Below are 20,116 nucleotides of genomic sequence, written 5' to 3'. Positions count from 1 at the left end.
GTGTGTGTGTGTGTGTGTGTGTGTGTGTGTGTGTGTGTGTGTGTGTGCCAAAGAGAAATATGGAGGGAGGGGAGACTGTATAGGCAACAGTGAAGAACCGGCGGCTGGTATCCAGATGATGATGACGGTGATGATGAAGACAAAGATGATGATGATGTTGATGAAGTGTGTGTGTGTGTGTGTGTGTGTGTGAGAGAGAGAGAGAGAGAGAGAGAGAGAGGGGAAGAAGGCGGATAACGATCCACAGCGGGCTCCAGCCTCGCATAGACTCTCATTTCTGCAGGAGGAAACAGAGATGGGAGATGTATACCTACATCTGATTTGCCCACAGTCCCGACACATCTGGACTGCTTCAGCCCCGCTCTTTTCTTTGGCCAAGACCGTGTTTACACACACTAAAGACTCGGTTTTTCAACTCTTTTATGACTCAAGCTCTGATTTTGTCATACCGCGGCTCTCTTAAACAGAGAGAAACCACAATGGAAGCTGATTTTCAGATCTATGGACGCCGAGTAAATACAGACTCAAATCTCATAAAGTAGATGGGTTCAGGAAGGTCAGTGCACAAAAACCGAACGTGAAAGTTTTCATCTAGAGGATAATAAAATTCAACTATGTTTCTTTTTTTTCTTCTCTTTGCCCTCAGGACGGTGAAGTTTGCTTTGACATCATTTTCCGTGACCAGGAACAAATTTGCCCCGACCCCTCGAGCACACAGAGACATTTTCTGGAGACATGGGACCATTTTCTTGGTGGAACACTACAATGAAATGAAGCTCATTTTGGGAGTCAAACGTCAAAGAAAGTAAACAACATCAGCTCTTAACTAAACAGCTCTGGACCCAGCTTTGATGGCATTGAGTCAGCTTGGCTCTCTATCTCCTACTGAGGCTCATGGATAGAGCTGCTCGCACAAATAACATGTCGCTACTTAAATGAAGCTGTTTCCTCAAAAGCTCTCTACGGGCAGCTTGGTATAAAAGATAAGACAGAAATATTTTTTTCCAGAATTTTCTCAGTCTTCAGAAGGATCTTGATCTTATTTTGAAAAGCAGTTCCTGTCTTTTAATAGCTATTCTCACAATACTTTGGATTAAAGTATGATTTGTAGATGTGTAAATGGTGATGCTTCACAAAACAGAATGATTGGGCTCAATAAATAAGGATGTGTTGAAGCTACTGAGCAGTATTTTCGGATTCTAATTGTGGTACTTGGCCATCCCATGTCATTGTATTTGACACTGAATACGAACTTCACAATGTGCAGGCCTCATGTCAATCTCACTGCGGGCTATAATCAGGAGGTGAATCTGATGACTCAACCCAGCCTGTATTCATTTGTTCAGTGCCGTAGCACAAAATAGCCACCCACCATCCTGTAATAGAATAAAGCTTTTTGTCTACATGTGTCACTGCAGACATAGTAAAGACAGGGAGACAGCATCAATGATTCTATTGATGTCATTTGATAGATTAATTGTCTGTTTCTGAACAGCATGTTTTGTGATGCAGATGTTATGTTAATGTGCTGTGTATTTGGAGGGATTGTTGAATACCTGCGCTGATGAATGAATGGAAACATTCCCTGAATTTTTGTTGCACAAACTGAATATTTTCTTGTTCGGAAAAGAAGCAGTTAGTAAGTTATTGTGCTCTTGTGACTGGCATGTCACTATATAATAGACAATTAGTTTACTGGTGAATTGATGCATAAGTAGCATATACTGTTAAAGCTGGTCAAGGCGGAACTAGTTTTAACTAGTTAACATCTGAGAGGTTGGGAGATGACAAATGGGGAAAGAATAAAAGACAAAGTTCTGCTACAGACTTAAGTATTTTATTTTTTGGACTCTTTCTACTCATTGCTTTTTTTTGTGAAATATTGGATACTTTGAACTCTTTGGGCCTCATGCTGTTATTTAAATGAAACCATCTGAGAAGTTAAGCAGGAAAATCCCTGCTAACGTATAGACACTGACACAGTGCCCCATCTAGACATTGCTTTTTTGTAACGGGCCACAAAGATAAGGGGCCTACAGATTGGAAACCAGCTAGTAACTATGTCAGATAAATTAGTAAAAAGTAGGATATTTCTACATAAAATGAGATACAGTAGAAGTATAAAGCAGCAGAAAATGTAAATCCTCAAGCAAAAACGTGTGCTCAAGTTTGGTACTTAAGAAAATGTACTTAGTTCCTTTCCACCACTGCAGACGTCTGCCTGATCAGCCCTGTGACGATAGTGAGACAGGCGGACATTGAGTTTCTGACTCTCCCTTTCACTTTCCTGCCAAAGCAGTCTCTGTTTGATTACACTGGCCAGTGAATGGACGCACAGACGGAAGAAAGGATTGAGAGAAGGAAGAACGGATGGAGGGCAGGTCGTGGGAACAGACACTTGTGCCCAGGGGACACACGAACACACAGACTCACATACAGAAATGTGCTCTGTAATCCAGCCTTGCACATGGAATATCTATTCTATTTATGACTGTTCTATATTTGTAGTTCCCGACCCCCTTTGTATGTGTGTGAGCGTGTTTGAGTCTTCAGCTCGGTTGGTCTCTGGGAATCTCTGGACAGGCAAACGCTGGTATCTCATGTGGGAAACCAACGATCTGATGGTCAGTCAGAGGGAAATCCCCTCATGACAACTGAGAGCTGTGCAATGTGAGATTCAGGTTTGAGACTTTTATTAATTAAATCACATTCTGATGGATTTACACACTTCATATGAATATGAAGCTTTCTCTTGGGATCCACAATCAAATAAAGACCACAAAGAAATATCTAAATGTTGCTTTTAATAAGTTATTCCAGGATATTTCTGTGCATTTGCATTTACATAATGTACCTCGTTGCTCTTTTCCTCAAAATTAATAAGCATTTAAAATATAGAGGGATAAAATGAAATGCAATACTGCTTTAAACAATTTGAAAGATTAACTACCAAAGTAGTAGATCACAGTTTTTCACCATCTGAGAAAAAATATTTTCTGCATCTAATTCTGCATTTATATATATATATGGTTTATGATTTGATTGTATAATTTGGTTATGCAAGTTTGGAAAATCAGCAATTGCACTATTCTTTATGAAACGTCATTCATGAAGCTATAAAAATTCGGAAAGGAAAATTAGGAATGAATTATGGAATCTCTTCAAAAGGTTCACATAATCTAAGAAATTGGCCTGTTCCAAAAATATTCCTGCAGTAGAGTGGAAATAAAACAGGTGAGAACAATGCATATCCTTTACTTGGTGAATTTCAACAAGCTGCCTTTTGGCTATATCCCATCATCCTTTCTGCCTGCAGCCAATCATCAGCGTCCCTATCCCCACCAATCAGAGTCAAGTACTCAATCTTCACTGAGTGGTTCGTGACAGTATTGATCTGCAGATGTATAAATCATTAACCTCATCATTGACCAACATGCACTCCCTGACTAACAGATAGACACCCTGACAAATAGACATATATATATATATATATATATATATATATATATATATATATATATAGTATACCTTGAAACAGTTCACTATCACCCCTAAAATCACACTCGCAAAATACACACAGGCCTGCACTGAATGCCAAAGCAGCTATATTCAAGTTAATGGCGAGGCAGAAGTGTCATTCTGACCTGGAAGAGCTTCCTTCACATTTAAGTGGAGACATTATTTGAATGTTTTTTAAAACAGATGTTTTCATCCAGTGCTGCTTAATAAAGTGAGCAGTTGGATGGTCATTGTTTTTTCTCAAGGACACTCTGACATGGCTGTTGATGGATGCACACCAGCCGTTGTTCATCTCTGTGACAATATAAATGCAATTACAGAAACAGCTATCACAGTACACAGCAGAGGATAGGAGGAGTGACCATTTCAAAGGCTATATATTGCTGGCAATTCAGTGATATCCATGTATGTATTTATAAGTGGTTGAAAACTAATTGATTGAGTGATTATGCAAGAAATGATCAGCTATAAAATGCAAACAGAATGAATGGGCTAATGTTTATCCACTTGAGGTGTTTTTTCCCCTCAAGTACCCTTGCAACAGAACAGGATATGTTCAACTGAATATGGAGATTCACAGTAATTCAACATTTAATGTGTGATATGGGTATGGCTGATATGGATTTGAAGAATTTACAGTCCTGAAAGTCGTGCTCCTGTATCATTTCCGAAACTGGTGCATTATACACTGTGCTAAAACACAGCATCTGAATAAACCTTGGAAGGAGACGAGCAACAGCATAAAGATATGGGGACAGCAGCACTGCTGAAGGTGAAAATATAAGTGAAATATATATTAACCAGAAAATTACAAGTTTAAAACACTGCAGGAGGAGAAAATGTAGCATGGACAACTGCACCACTGTATGATGTACTAAATTACACTTCCCAAAGAAGATGCCTCATGTCCTTGTGTGTACATTCCTTCATCACCCATTGGCAAATAGCTGGACAAACCAACTGTAGAACCTTATCATATATTAGAAATGCTGTGAATTTGTTTCTATTTGGAGTTTTTGTTGCATGGTGTAACTGCTTTTTCATAGGATTTCCTCTCTCATTGACACACACACATGCATTGTTGTCTGGGCTTTTCAAATCAACTGTGGGGGTGACTGTGGCTCACTGGGTTAAGAGGGTTGTCTGGTAACTGCAGGGTCAATGGTTCGATCCTCGACTGGGATGTATCACATGTTGAAGTGTCCCTGAGGCAAGACACTGAACCCCAGCTCCCCGGGGCGCCTGTCATTGGCAGCTGACCCATCCCTATATGCAGAGGTCAAATTTCATGTATATATATGACAATAAAAAAATGGTTTTGTTATCCTGACACAATTAATTTTTTGGGGGTGACCGTGGCTCACTGGCTTAAGAGTCTGGTAACTCTTAAGTAACTGCAGGGTCAACGGTTCGATCCTCAACTGGGACGTGCCACGTGTCGAAGTGTCCCTGAGCAAGACACTGAACCCCCGGCTCACTGCTCCCTATATACAGGTATGGGTCAAATGCAGAGGTCAAATTTCGTGTATGTGTATATGTATATGACAATAAAAAAAAAAAAATGGTTTCTATCAACTCAAGCCCATGCAGTGACTGGCTCGAGCAGGAATGGCTGTGTTTTATCCATCCCTTTGATGCCCCCTAGTGCATTTTATGGGAAATGTAACTGAGGATTGGGAGACATCAGTCAGCATCAGTGTTTATGTTACCCACAAGCCAGATATACAGAAGTGAAAGACAAAAGAGAAACATGAGCTGCTTACTTGTATTGGAAGAAGTGATAGGGACATCAAATTAAAACAGAATCAAACAGGATAGCTGTCTTTCCTTAAAATACTAAGAGACCCAACAATGTTGTGTGTCTACCACACACAAGGTGTCCAAAACCATATATTACACTAACACAGAGTGTAGCCCATACAACCCGGTTAATAAGCAAATAGAGCTGAAATAAAAAAACTTACTCTACAGCCAACCTAATGACAATGAAATGAAGCTACCTGATAAGTATTGATTTCATGTGTGTAAAGTTAATTTAAATTAAAGTACAGCTACATGATACCTAATGGCACACAGACATTTTTCTCAGGACTTTGCCAATAACATCATCATAAATTGTTTGAGCAAAGTAATAATGAAAATCCCTGCAGATGATAACAGTAATGGTCCATCGACTTTTCCATGTTGATTGATAAGGCTGAAATCTCCAACCCTGCAGCGCAACTACTCATGTCTGGTTGTTTACAATCTCTCTGGCTAAACATGGCCGCTGACAAACTCACTCATGGCAGTTAGCACTCGTTACATCTTTAAAATTTGAAATTTACAAATCTTAAATTACAAAACAAACTATTACATAGTTACCAATTTAATTGACTTTTTAACCTTGCCGTTGGTTTCTTTTTTTATCTCATCTTCCTGCGACTCGTTAGCCGCTGAAGCTAGGTAGCGAGCTAACTTCTCCATAGGGAACAATGACAGCGACTTCTGCAGGTAGCAGCAGCTGTCTCACCGCTAAAGGACTGGACATAAGCCTGGCTGCTCTGCAGCGACAAGACCCATACATCAATGACATCGTGGACGTGGCCAGTCAAGTTGCCCTGTATACGTATAACAACAGGGCAAATGAGTGGGTAAGCCTTAACTTTACTTAATATGCTAACTTAGCTTAGCTTCGTCCCTGATAGGCGCGCTTTGTCACTGACACATATTTGCCCCAACTTAACTTGTACCATAACGTTAACCCCAGCTATTGTTGTTGAGGGTCTAAAGACTTATTTTCCTCAACAATTGAAACGTATAGCCCTCTATTATTCGATTGCCTGGAATATTGTACCACAGATTATATTTACAGATGCACGTTGCCCACGAGCACCACACACGCATTTAAAAAAAAAAGTTCTCACTGTTGTGTTCTTTGAAGACTATCATTTTAAATTCAGCTGCTTGGTCTGGAACATAATTTTTTTGGGAGGGCTTTTAATTTGAAAATATTTTCATTTTACTTTTCCCCAACAACGAGATTTGGTTAAACCAGTTATATCACTTTGCTAATTTTTCTTTTATTGTATGTGTTTTTTAGGAGAAGACAGAGGTGGAAGGCACGCTTTTTATCTACACAAGGTAATGACTTCATGTTGGACATATTTGTGTCTAAAGACTTTCTATGCCAAACTAACTTTACTTAAAGAACAACTCTTAATATTTGTTGGGAATTCCTTTGAAGTTCTTTAGTCTGAAGTTGGTACGTCATACAGCCATGCCTAAATGTCAACATGCTAAATTGAGTATTGGATTTTTCAGCTTTATTCATATTTTATTACTAAACACAACTGTTTCTGTGTAATAAATCATAATACGGCAATACGGGAGGACATTACACAGCTGAAGAGCCTCTTGTTTCAAGTTGTTATTGACTCACTTATTTCTGTTTCAGACTGGCCTCTCCCAGGCATGGTTTCACCATTATGAACAGACTCAGCATGGAGAACCTGACGGAGCCAATCACCAAAGACTTGGACTTCCAGCTCCAGCACCCCTTCCTGCTTTACCGCAATGTGCGATGTAAGGAGACAAACACGCAGCTACACACACACACAGACCCACTTCTGATGTCTGCTTATTCATTATTGATGCCTTCAGTTGTTTGTCATCTCAACACCTGTTGAGCACAGTACATGCGCAGGCACAGTAAGTGTAGTTTTGAACCCATTGCCATTTGTTATAGTGTGATATTCATTGCAGTGAATCAGAGATGACTAAATACCAGGACTAGCCACATAGATTAAATAGTTTGAATAGACTAAGCTGTGTTTCACAAGCAGCCAGACACATTGTGACAAACCCTTGAAAAATATTTACACTCGATTGTGTATATTTCATCTCAAAATCCACATGAAACCATATCTCTGTGACCTTTACGACCTGACAGCAATGTGATCACATCACACTTAAAAATGACAGGTGCATCGATAGCCACAGGGAGGAAGTTAGATAAAAGACTAACAATTTCACAGAGTGACCAAAGTGTGTAGCATGCTGCTCGTTTTAGTCGGAACCGCCAGTTCCTTATAAGGAGCAGAAGCATTGTTGTGACTCAAATTCTATCAGCCTGTCTCCCTCTGAGACCTACATCTGGCTCACACACACACACACACACACACACACACACACACACACACACACACACACACACACACACGTTGCAGAGTGTGTCTTTGGGACAAGAGCCTGACAGCACTACAAAGCCAGCCAGCAGAGATTAGATATACCACAACAGTCACTGATAACATAAACACACACTCACTCAGGACTCGCTGAAACAGACCTCCCTCCCTCTCTGTCATGGTCTCACACTCTCCATCAGGCTCAGTGAGCGGCAGGTGGAATGCTGTGTGTTTAGACACCAGTGGATTCCTCACGCCTGCTTTGATCCCCTTACTGTAGTATTTCATTAAACACCCTGAAGGCTCAGTGAAATAATGTGTAAGAGATCAACTTTTCTCTCTGATCCCTTAATATGTTTTACACCAGGTGTAAATGCAGTCGGGACACATTAAAGATGATCTGTGGTAAATACTTCCCTCTAGATGTGGTCAGAGCGTCGGTAATGGGGGATAAAGTGCAACAACTAACTCACATTTTTTTGGGGAAGGAGAAGAATTTAAAAACACATAAAACCAATAATCGCATCTCAGTTGATTAGCATTTCCTCTGACGAAGAGAAAACATGGGCAGGGGTTGTGTGAGTTAAAGAGTGGGCGAGTACAAACCTAATGGTCAGTGGCTCCAGACGATTACGCTGATAAGAGACGGATAATAAAGCGGGCAAATAAGGCGAGATACAGAACGCTTGTAATCATGCTGATTTTTATCGCCCTCGCTGCTGTGATTCACCAGCATTTTTGGACCCTGAATAATTATTTTTGCATTCGGATACGTGACTAGGCTTAGCCAGATTCAGCTAAAAACACATAACCGGTACCACAGATGCTCTAAAAGACATCGAAATGTCACGTGATCATCAGTGAGTGACTATTTAGGCTTCGGGCTGTTGGTAATGCTGCTAGTCCCACCGTGTCATGACCTCTTTGAGCAAGGGTCGTGGAATCTTATCCTTAGATAAACATGTAGCTCTCAGCGCTGCCGCTACTTCCTGGAATGGCAGTTGGCACAAAGTGGCACCCCGTGTTAAAAATAGACGGTGGAGAATGAAGATATACCACAGAACAGAGCACGGTTAAGGGAAGAGAACTTCAGTCTGAGCAAGTTGAGATTCCTCTGGCAAATGTCCTAGTGCAGGCACACGGATAGAAAGCTTTTTACATTCCTATAGGCACCTACTATCCCAGGCAGTGCGTCAGTGGGCCCACTATCTGCAGTGCATATGGAGTTAGTTCAACCCCTAACCTTGGCCGTGTTACTGTCTTGATTGTTGGCCGTGGCTCGTGAATCTGTCTGCTCCACCAGATACTGTGACTGCTAACTAACAACTCATTTCAATGTCTTTTCATTTAAAACCTATTTGGGTTGTAAAATCTTCTAAAACGTTAGGTTACAGTCTTCTCAGTGTGTGCAGGACATTCATGTCTTCCTGTGCCATTGACCCCCTCGTGCAGATTTGTGATTATACTGCACAGAAGTTGGTTTCATTTTCCTGTACTCTCGTTATAAGTAATCATTATGAAGCAGAGCGCAAAGGTGTGGAAGTTTGTTCATTAATTGAAAGAGCTGAAACTCTTAATAAATGAACACGCAGCTATTTTGAGAACCACGTAATTGTGTTTCGGTCTTTGTCTTTTCTGTTTTGGACAGTTGGCAAAAACAGATTAGAAGACGTCACCGTGGCCTTTAAAAATAGCATTTACACAATCTTCTGATTTTATAGGCCAAATGATCAATTCTTTAATCGAGAACATACCTGTAAAATGTACTGTGGCCCACTACATTCATGTTAACGTTACCGCTCCACTTATATATCAGATGTATGGGCGGTCTTACCTCCAGCTTGGACGTATGTGTATCCCAGGTCTCTCTCTGACACCAGCAAGCCTTTGAATCTGACCTCAGGTTCTTCCTCCAGCCTCTCATGTTTAGGTTTCCTCTGAAACAGGCCTCTCAGCATGGCTCCTCTGGTTTCTCAGGAGCCTCACAGTCTGGTAGTAGTTGCCTCTTTTGAGTCTCTCTACAACTTGAAGTTGCTCAGATTACACCTTAAATTGCAACTCCAGTAAAATCGTATAATAGGTTCAACGAAAGTGATGCCAAAGGTGATGTGACACTTCCTCTGATAAGATTGTTCTTCCGAAGCAAAGGATAGTGAACTTCTGTGATGAGTGGCACTGCGTAAATGTCTCTCAGGTGTAGTGCACATACAGCTGACACAGCGGTTGTGGCAATGCCTCCTTAGAACTTGGCATCAAGAGAAAAAGAGCAATTTTTAAATTAACCTGCAGTTAAGCCTCAACAGGAAGGGAAGGTGTAACAAGAGTGTTAATGTCTTCTTAGATGAGTTTCAATAGCTGCAAATCTCTATATTTAATCCTCCAATGTCATGAATTCCATTCTTGCAAAGTAAGCGATGGTTCTTCTGGGAAAACAATACCAAGCATAGATGTGTGTTTCTGTAAGAGCACCTAACTTTGACAAACTAAATATTGTCCCAAATAATATCAACACTGTTCCTCATGACTGATGCACAGAGAACTCTCTCCACAAAGCCGATCACATACTGCAGTAAAAGTACACCTAATCCATCCTGGACAACACTGCTGCTAACAAATATGTCTGCATTTCTGACTATACGAAGTCTAAACAAAACAAAAGTATGTTGCGAGTAGTCCAAAAGTGCAGTTTGGGTTCCAGCCAAACACTGTTACTGTATTCTCAAAGCACATTTAAGCTTCCTGGAAAATGCAATGTTGCTGTGCAAGTTGGGACAACAAGATTTAACCAAAAATGTCTTCTTTTAAACGCAACTCCAAACAGAGCAGTAGTTGAGCCAGACGAAAATAATACTCAAATAAAGTCCCACTTGAAGACTGAGTGAAGGTCTACAGCAGACATCACGCGTGCGCCAGAGATGGTCTGGTTTGTCGTAGTCCCAGGAGGGTTTGTAGGCACCACACCGCTGAAGTCCTGGATCACTTACAGACTTCAGCAGAGTGATAGTTGCCGGCGTTTCCAATACTCCTCGTCCAAAATGTCCCGTTCAGGATGGATGTTTCTCGCTTAGTGACGTTGGTCGTCCTCTCCACCCCATGTGACGGTTCACTTTGTCAGGATCTCTGCTTCACTTATTCAATGTCCCTCTGCCTTTCTTCCTCTCTCTTTCGTGCGGTCTCCAGTGTTGTTGACTGGAGCCCTTTTTTTCTCTCTATTTCTGTCTCTCTAACTTTCACCCTGAAAGTGTATCGTTGTTGCCACTTCTTTGTTGTTCTCCTCCCACTCCGTCTCTCCGTCTCCCACTATCTCTCTTGCTCGGAGGCTTTTTATAGGTCAGTGTAGCTAAAAATGTGTGATAATCATCTCTATTGAACGTTTTTTATCTTGTCCTCTTTATTATCTTCTGTCTTTCTCTCTCTGTGGGGGTGAGGCAGAGCAGCATACTGGTCAAAGAGACTTGAGTCTTGTATCTAGCTCTGTTTCCTCCCTTCAATTCACTTATTTGACAAAACTCAGTCACTTTCCTGACAGCTAAAGAGCTCTCAGAACTAGATGTTTCTCTCTCTTGTTAATTGATGATAATCTCCTCTCTAACACACCTCACTTCTTCCTATTTCACATCTGTCCCTTCATTTTCCAGCTCTCTGACTTTGAGTCTGTGTCTCAGTGATCTCAAACAGTCTCATCCCCAGCGAGCACTAAGAGGCTCTGGCTCCAGCAGACGCTCTCCCACTGCAGTTACTTATTTTGTACTGGGCTGATTTTCCCAGGCTCAACTGAAGTGTGTGTGTGTGTGTGTGTGTGTGTGTGTGTGTGTGTGTGTGTGTGGTATATTTTTGTGCATGTCTGTCTGTGTGGGAATGTGTGTGGTTGTGTCTTTTTGACTGTGGGGGTAAATGTGTCCACCGCATACAGCAGACTACTTCTCTGTCTCTCGGTGGCCTCCTTCCCTTGTTACAATCGACCTCATCTTCACTGTAGAAAGTTAGCGTGCTGTGGTGTGAGATGATGTACATGCCATGTGTATGTAGCGTCGTCTGGTTCCGGTTAGGAGACTTTTTGTTGTTAGATAAGAAAGTGGAAACAGGTTTATGTTCCCTTTACAGTAGAATTGTTTTTGTACCAAAATTCCGGTGCCTCAGTATTCATGCGACACATAGAGACTTGTTTGAGTGGAAACATGAAGGAAGTGGGCCTCTGGGATCTGGACGTAGTTTTAGACCTTTACTGCTTTTATTTTTTGGGGTAAGATTTTATTCCATGGTAAGATTCTGAATCTCTCCACACTGACGGGAATTGAATAATCACACAACCGCTTCTTTCAATATGCTTTTGGAGCCAGTGCAAATGAAAATAGTCAAATGAGTCACTGTGTACTGTAATGCAACCTACTTGCTCACTGCTGTGTAATCCTATGGCAAATGGGTTTTAGTGTTGCCTTCTTCCTCCCTTGTTGACCATGTTTGTGCAGTTCAAGAGACTCCAGGGGCCCATGTTTCACTGTGTAACGGCACTGTAGGCTTCTGCTGCCCTTTGGGAAATGACTCACTGTAAGCCCTGGTTTAGACCCAGCAGGGCTAATAATACACGCTCTACGCGTCTGTCGGGCCTGCGTTGATGTCACGGCAGCAGGAGTTGTGCGACAGAATGTCTGTGCCTTCATTTGATTGTAAGGGTATTGCAGCTCACTGGCTGCTGCGTCTCATAATTCAGCCGGCAGTTTCATCATTTCAATGCTCTACTTCATCTTTATCTTTGACCGGGGCATCAGCCCTGACCAGCACCTTTTGTTACAAGTTTGTTTATGTTCAAAAAGTTCACTTCTTTCTCTCTTTGCTCCTCTTTGTCCCTCTCTTCCTCACTCCCCCAGTGGTTATCCATGGCATTTGGTTCTACGATAAGGAGGACTGTCAACGCATTGCTCAGAGGATGAAGATGTAAGTGCTTATATCACCACAAAGTGTATGTATACAGCAGTTGGAGAAAACAAAATGGGAATGAAATGTGACTGGGTCTACTAAACAGGGACTAGTGAGTTATGATCCGTCATTTGTTTATTAATGGACCTGTGTCTGGGGTGCCAACTAATGACAACTGTAGTATGTTTGAATGAGCTTTGCTCCCAGGCTGAGCGATTGTTTCTTTTACTTTGGCTTCAAACATATATTAGGTGTAAACTGCTTGTCTTATCCTGACTTAAGTACTCCATTTTACTGCTTGTCTTGTATGGATCTGTAATGCATTCTCACGTGGAGCTGTGTGTGTGTGTGTGTGTGTGTGTGTGTGTGTGTGTGTGTGTGTAGTCTGACCCAGCAGGAGCAGGCTCAGTCCCAGGGGGGCTGGTTGTCCCCAGGAGGAAGAGGAGGATCAGTAGTAGTAGTTGGAGGAGGAGGAGTTCTTGGGGGAGTACTTGGAGGAAGAGTTGGACAAGGAGGAGGCGGAGGAAGCGGAGGAAGTGAAGCGAAGGCAGTGGACATCATCCAGATGTTGACCAAAGCACGCACAGAGTATGACAAGGTAGGATAACACCAAATAATCTCCTTCCTTAACAAAAAGAAGAAAACATATTTTGCCGTGGATTTCTTTTGTTCTGGTAAAATTTGACACATTTAATTTGATTGTTTGCATTTCCTCATACTGACCAATAGGCAGCACAGATCACCTGAGATCTTCCTCTCTCCAGTCTCTCTGGCCTTCTCCTTGCGTCACATTATCTCTTTTTTTTCCCCTTTATCCATGTGCCTCTCTAAATGAAGTCTGCGTCGGAGCCAAAGGAGATTGGTGGCAGCAGTGTTATTTATGGAAACCCCAACTTGATCAAACCAATACCTGTTAAACTGAACACACAGGTAACACATTCTCATCCACTTCCTATTTCATTCTAGGGTGTTAATGACCTTTTGTAGTCCGCCTGATTTGTTAAAAACCCTTCAGAAATAACCCTTTGTCTCATCCAGGACAGTGAAAGTGCTCAACCCAAGCCTCTCTCTCTGGCCACTCTTTTTGGCTCTCAACCTCAACAACCTCAACACTCATCCAAACCTGACCCGGTCCCTCCTATGGCTGCCCCCGAGACGGGGCCATCGACGGGACGGGTCACGCGCCCGCCTGTAGCCCGCTCACTGAAATACGACGACACGGTGAACTCTAGCGGAAGTGCGACCTCCAAGGGAGGCAACGTCGCCGTGGTTGGCTGTTCAGATGGAGGGCTCAGGGCTGTGATTGGAGGACAAACAGTCGGGGAACACGGCGGAAACGCCGTCGTGGGCTTGCTGCCGAGTCCCACTGGCGCCCATCATCAGCAGCAGCAGCAGCAGCAGAACCAGCCTCAGCACTGCCCAGCCATCCAGAAACTCATGCAGGGACAGCGGGGAGTCGGGGTGGTCGGAGGCGTCCTTCAGACCGTGTCCGAGTCCCCCGAGAACCGGCTGTGTGACAACGGCGTGCCGCTGGAGCTTCACCACCACCATCACCATCTGTACCATCATCATCAGCAGCACCTCCTTCATCACCATCATCAACGGCAACAACAGCAACAGCTGCAGGCTGACCCAATCAAGAGACTTTTCCAAACCCAGCCACCTCCTCCCTCCTCCAACCTGCCTCCTCTGCAGCAGAACCCTCACCTCTCCTCTCAGCCCGTGTTGGTGGATCCTGTGTCATGTTCCCACCTTCAAGCGCAACAAAGCCAGCAGCTGTTTTTCAGCCTCGCTAAACCTCAAACGGAGGCGCAGCACAACAGTCAGTCAGCTTCGGCTATACAGGGAACAGGTGGGGACATCTTTTATCCTGTCATTATGCTATGAACAAGCAGTATGACCATGTACTGAGTAAATGTACCACATACATGTGTCACATTGTAAATAATAAGTGAAGGATGAGTGATGAGTAGAAACTCATTTTCCTTAATATGTTCTCTGCTCTACCAGGTTTGCTGCCATCTCAGGTGACCACTGACCACGTCCTTCAACCTTCACAAGGTATGACATCAGTTTCCTTGAATATTTCTAATGTGACAAAACTATGCTGGTTAGTTAGAACAGGCAATTATGTAACAAATGCGACAGACCTACCTACAGATATTTGACTATGTATCTATCTCTTCTTCATTAGAATGATTCTAATCCTCTAATCGTGCTCTCCGGTCAGGTCTGTCTTCCCAGATGTCTGGTGTGGTGTCGCCTCATGAGCTCCTGCAAAAGCTCCAGCTGGTCCAACAAGAGCAAAGCCTGGCTTCCCACGATCCCCCCCGACTCTGTCCAGGACTGGCCCCTCGGTTCTTGGGGCCCACTCAAGGTCAAGGTGCAGGCTCAGTAGTCGGACCGGTCTCAAACCAGACCGCGGGCCAAAAGGCTGCGCTGCAGTTTCAGGTAAGCACTACGAAGTAGCGTTTGTCTTTTACTTGTTTACATTTGTATAAATTCTTATTTTTAGGTTGCTTAAAATGATTACTAATAAGTCTCCCTGTCTATCCAGGTCATCTCCCCCCAGCGGATACCGGCCACTGTGGCCCCCAACCTGCTCCTCTCTCCCAGTGTGTTCACTCAGGCAAAGTCCAGTGGCGGGTTGCCGGCGGCTGCCCAGGAGAGCTGCTCTGCCCCCTCAATCCTGTCCAGACCCCCGCTGCAGGAGGACATCAGAGTCCTGTCCAGAAGCCAGCTTCAGGCCACAATGCTGCACATGATCCAGGTATAAAAACAATGTTACTGACATTTCCCTCTGTCCATTTGTTAATTATGAGAATATGCATGCATGCACACAGACGTACAGTATGATGAGCCGTGCTTGTGTGTTTCAGACTGACAGCTCATTCCTGGACACCATCTACGAAGCTTACATCAGCCGCTTTACTAATGACTCTGGCAGCAAGTACTGATGACTCTTCACACCTTCTGTCTACACATACAGTATACTGTCCAGAGCAGCGGGGCTCCTTCTTCGACATCTAACACGGATGTAGCACACTTATAATCGCACACACACACTTACTGTATTACAGAACCTGACTCTCTTCCCTTAGAACCAAGTCTCTCTAGTCGCAACAACAACAACAAAAAAGCAGTTATCAAAAATTCCTAATGTGTGTTTCCATTTTTACAAAAATACATCACTTTTCATCCTGTGACTCCTCAAATATGGCATAACTCTACGGTCTTGACGTCACCTGTGGTTAAGGGGAAATGTAGCCTATACTGCAAACTCTCTGTTTCTCACGCTGTTTGACATTTGTGTTTCCCTGCACTATTTTCTTCACCAAATGTAGCAGACTTTTATTTGAATCTGTTTTGTTTTAGTTGTTTGTAGCCTTTACTCCGTGACCGTCGTCTAACACCAGCCAGCCTGTCCGTCAACAAGTCTTCCCGGGCTAAAAACTAGTGCTGAAGGATATGCTCAAACTGACTTGTAAATGTAAAACATGTTCAACATGTTTTTGTTTTCTGTATATTTGGAAAAGTATTTTTAATTGTTAAATGGAATTTGTTGGATTTTAATTTCCAATTATTTTAAATTATGCTCCTACTAGTTTGCGTTCTATAGGAACATTAAACTAGTATATTTCACTATCCAAATTCTTTTAAAGTTATTCAAATGATACCGTGTTGTTTTGAATTGTTCTTCCTTCTCCAGCACACTCTAGCTGGGATGAACATCTGTATTGGTACTTTAGTTACAGCTGAGGAAGATTTAAAAATGACATGGTATCCATCTCACTTGAAGTAACGAGGAAAGTACAGGAGGTCGTCAACTTGCCCTACCTCACAGAGAGCAGTTCAGAGGTGTACCTGTGTTTTTACAGATGTCAGTGATGTGATTGGACAGTTTTAAAGATTAGATAATCCAGTCAGGATTAACATAGGGGATTTCAACACCAGTGAAAAACCATTGACAATCTTTTAAAACACTGAAATATCACTCGAGTTGTGTATTTTTAAGTGATTTTTGCATTCATTCCACAGTTCCTGAACATTTTCACTGCCAAACATCTCACAGAAAGTCCCCTCAGGAAGAGTACGTTTTTATTCATCAAACACTTTGCTATTGATGGTAAGTCCAGTTGAATAAACAATGGGTTAAATGGATTCAAAGCCATAAATAGCAGCAGAGAAGGTATTTAGATATATCCGATAATAGTTTTGAGTTCAAAGGCCTGTTTAAAGCAAGTGGAGAAGACAATATGATAGAAAATGCACTTCCAAAATACTGTTACGATCCATGTGCTCAGTTCCTCACAGAGAAGTTGAAGTCAATAAAATTGTTTAATTTGATCGGGGTTAGGGTTTGCCGTTTGTGTTTAGCTCCCGTGCTAAACTGGTAGACAGCCAGACGATACAGTAGCTACCAGAGAACACAAAAACAGCAGCAACAAAAAAAGAAAAAGAATACATTTGAGAGAAGAAAAAACATATTTTCTTTCCTATTTTTGTACTCAAAGAAAATGTATTGTTGTCAAAGTACAAATAACCAGCATGTTACATGACAAATAAATGTACAGCTAACATGGAAGTACAAATTCATTCTTAAACAACATATCTACAGTTTTCTGTCATCCATAAAGTTTTTATTAAAAGCCATTGTCATTTAGGATATTATGAGACATCGGAACGCCAATGAAAACATTTTTACACATTTGTCTTTTTGTTTTTAACAATGTTTTGCTCTTACATAAACTGGAATATATTTTAATTGGATATTAAATGTTCTCAAACTTCCTTTGTCTTTTTTTATGTTGTGTCAATGGATCTGCATGGCTGACTGGTATTATGATGATTATTATGATGATGATTATTCAAGATTGATCCAGCCTCAAGTAACACTTATCACAATGAAGGTACGCTCACTATTGCTTTAATGTCATATCGTTGCCTTCTTTTGCCACGATCAATAGTGTGACATAATGTCTGCAGTGATTAATCAACTGGTTTTTACACAACCAGCAGTATTGAGGGGCTTTGCCCAATTAACTCTAATAGACCAATAAAACATCTTTTTCTTTTTCCAATAATAAATCGCTCCCTGAGTTTGTCGTGCCTAACCGAGCACACGGTGCATTGCTGACACAATGGAGTTGATTTGATTGAACCGAGCAGCCATTAAGTTTGTCCACTAGGTCCATTTAGGAGCTGTTGTGGAGCTTTTGATCAAATCAAATGATCTTCATAAGCAGATGGAGCAGCTACTAAATGGATTTTGTGGTGTGGACCTTATAGTGATACCATACTTTTAACCTCAGCTTTTTGGTTTAAAGAGCTCAAAGGAAAGTAGAAATTTGAACAGTTTCAGTGTCAAATACCACACAAGCTCACCTAAAACAATCAACATTTTGTCATTGATGCTCATGTTTTACTTCAAGGGCTTTCACAACATCACAATGCAGCGTAATGTTTCATTCGGTGTGCAACAATGACTCCATTGACGGTGTGATGGACTGATTCATCGTCGGATGAAGTCATCAGCTGGTCTCCCAATGGCGACCGTCGTCTCTCAGGACAACGGGGATAATGACCTTTAACTTAATCACTTTCCTCGTGACGTGCAGGCATACAGTATGATTCTTTCGATAAACAGACTGCGTATGGCTAAAGCAGTACAGTGAGGAGATTTAAAGCCAAAGATCTGCTCTGCCCTCCCTGACTTTTAGTGTTACATAATATTTTCGATATATTCGTGTGACAAATTCTTCAGTCCATTAGTACTAACTGGTGTTGTTGTTATCAGGGCTGTTAATGGCTCACAAATAGCCGTCGGGAACCCAAACACTGAAACGCAGTGTGAAATGATCAGAGTCCCGATCAATCTGCTGCCCACTTTTTATTCTTACAATTAGGGGATTTGGCTGCCGCTCTCCTTCCTGCTTCCTCTCCCCGACCAACCGCACATGGTGATTAACATCAATATTTAAAGAAGCAGAAGAGTTAAACCCAAAACCAGAATCGGCTACGGTACAGTACAAAAAAAAAAGCTGAAAAGTATAGTGTTGGGAGGGCTGTATCTGTATTTTTTCAGGAATCACACACACACACACACACACACAGAAAGGTTCCAGACCACTGGTTTAGCTGATGGAGCTAAAACTAAGGGCTGACTATTAGCCCTGGCTTGGACTAATCAATGACTTTGGGATGTGTGTGTGTGTGTGTGTCTGTGTGTGTCTGTGTGTGTGTCTGTGTGTCCATGCAGAGAGAGGCGGGGTCTTCTGTTTGTTCAGGGAGTCCAAACCACTTTTGTTGCCACTGTATTCTCAAATGGAGGATGTCATCTGCATCAACTGATTTACTGGTTTTCATGAGGTGATGAATCAGACGAAAACAGACAAATATTGTTTTTTTTTTATGTTTATGGTTTATGTCTTTTTTATGTCTTTGTTCATATACGAAAGAGTTGTCCTGAGTTCAAACTGAATTTTTGGAATCATTCTTGGTGTCATTTTTTACAGTCTCCTAAACTCAGACAAGACAATTTGGAAGCATAATTAGCCGGGGCACAGGTGAGTGAGTTTTCTTTGTTCTATCCTGCAGTGGTGATTGATGGTGTTTGAGGATCATATTTTAATGTATTCATGTAGATATGTTTGTTGTTCATGTGATGAAAAAGAGAAGTAAATGGAAAATTATAATGAAAGTGGTCTAAAAACAGAAAAGGGCCAAATATTGCACCTTAAAAGGTATCAATTTGGAAAAAAGTAAAATATAGTAAAAGAAAAGCCTGGAAAACCAAAGACACGACTGAACTGGAGATGAATGAATGGAAATCAAATCCTCCACATCCTCATTTTGGTATTGATTATGATTTACGTTTATTTTGCCTGTTTTAGAGATAATTTCTGCAAAACTTATGTTTTCTACTATGTTTAACTATATGCTCTGACCAAAAATAATCATTTACTGGACTGTAAAGTTATCAGTGTTCGGTTTAAGGTGAAGGATTTTCACAAAGCGGCAACCGGACCAGGCTTAGGGGATAGTTCTGATTTATTTCAACCCAAGTCTTTGTATGTTGCTGTACTTTCAGAATAAGTTTGGCATTAAACTCCTGCTGCTGGTAGAAAAATCAAGAGTTTGTCCATATTAGGGGGGGGGGGACAGACTCATCCCCACAGTCAGTGATCTGGGTCAGTGGGGGAGGAGGAGTCCAACAGCTGTTATATTGTACATAAGTAGTATGTGCATGCATATCTGTTTGCGTGTGTTCGTGTCACTAAATGTCAGCCTGTGTCTGAACCGTTCATGTTATTCATCTGACCCTTTCTGCATTTGTGTGTATGTGCCAGATTGTTTTACTGCATTTTTATTTCCATAACAGCATGAGCAGATGTTTTACTGTGTGTGTGTGTGTGTGTGTGCCTGTGTGTGTACCTGTGTGTGTACCTGCAAAAGCATATACGTATGTGTGTGTGTGTGTGTGTGTGTGTGTGTGTGTGTGTGTGTGTGTGTGT

General features: G+C 41.9%; 2 protein-coding genes across 5 annotated transcripts in view; one reads left to right on the top strand and one right to left on the bottom strand.

The window, feature by feature from the left end:
• Nucleotides 1-10,930, bottom strand: part of cacna1c (calcium channel, voltage-dependent, L type, alpha 1C subunit) — a 170,093-nt gene extending 159,163 nt beyond the window's left edge. The window contains exon 1 of one of the 4 annotated variants that reach the window (XM_031859298.1): nt 9,520-10,930. In XM_031859298.1, coding sequence (XP_031715158.1) covers nt 9,520-9,643 — 124 coding nt within the window. In that variant the 5' untranslated portion in view covers nt 9,644-10,930. The remainder of the gene's footprint in view (nt 1-9,519) is intronic. The other 3 variants (XM_031859304.1, XM_031859302.1, XM_031859303.1) reach the window with 3 other exon arrangements.
• On the top strand, nt 5,770-18,223 carry dcp1b (decapping mRNA 1B). Its single transcript, XM_031859305.1, has 11 exons — nt 5,770-6,152; nt 6,602-6,642; nt 6,956-7,083; nt 12,554-12,620; nt 12,987-13,200; nt 13,440-13,532; nt 13,641-14,454; nt 14,613-14,663; nt 14,833-15,053; nt 15,160-15,372; nt 15,482-18,223. The coding sequence occupies exons 1-11, from the start codon at nt 5,994-5,996 to the stop codon at nt 15,557-15,559; spliced, it is 2,079 nt and encodes a 692-aa protein (XP_031715165.1). The 5' UTR covers nt 5,770-5,993; the 3' UTR covers nt 15,560-18,223.
• The last annotated feature ends 1,893 nt before the right edge of the window (nt 18,224-20,116 follow it).

The sequence above is a fragment of the Anarrhichthys ocellatus genome, unplaced genomic scaffold (assembly GCF_004355925.1).
Source record: "Anarrhichthys ocellatus isolate YVR2014 unplaced genomic scaffold, GSC_Weel_1.0 scaffold21, whole genome shotgun sequence".
Taxonomy (NCBI): domain Eukaryota; kingdom Metazoa; phylum Chordata; class Actinopteri; order Perciformes; family Anarhichadidae; genus Anarrhichthys; species Anarrhichthys ocellatus.
This window is presented reverse-complemented; position numbering and strand designations above follow the sequence as displayed.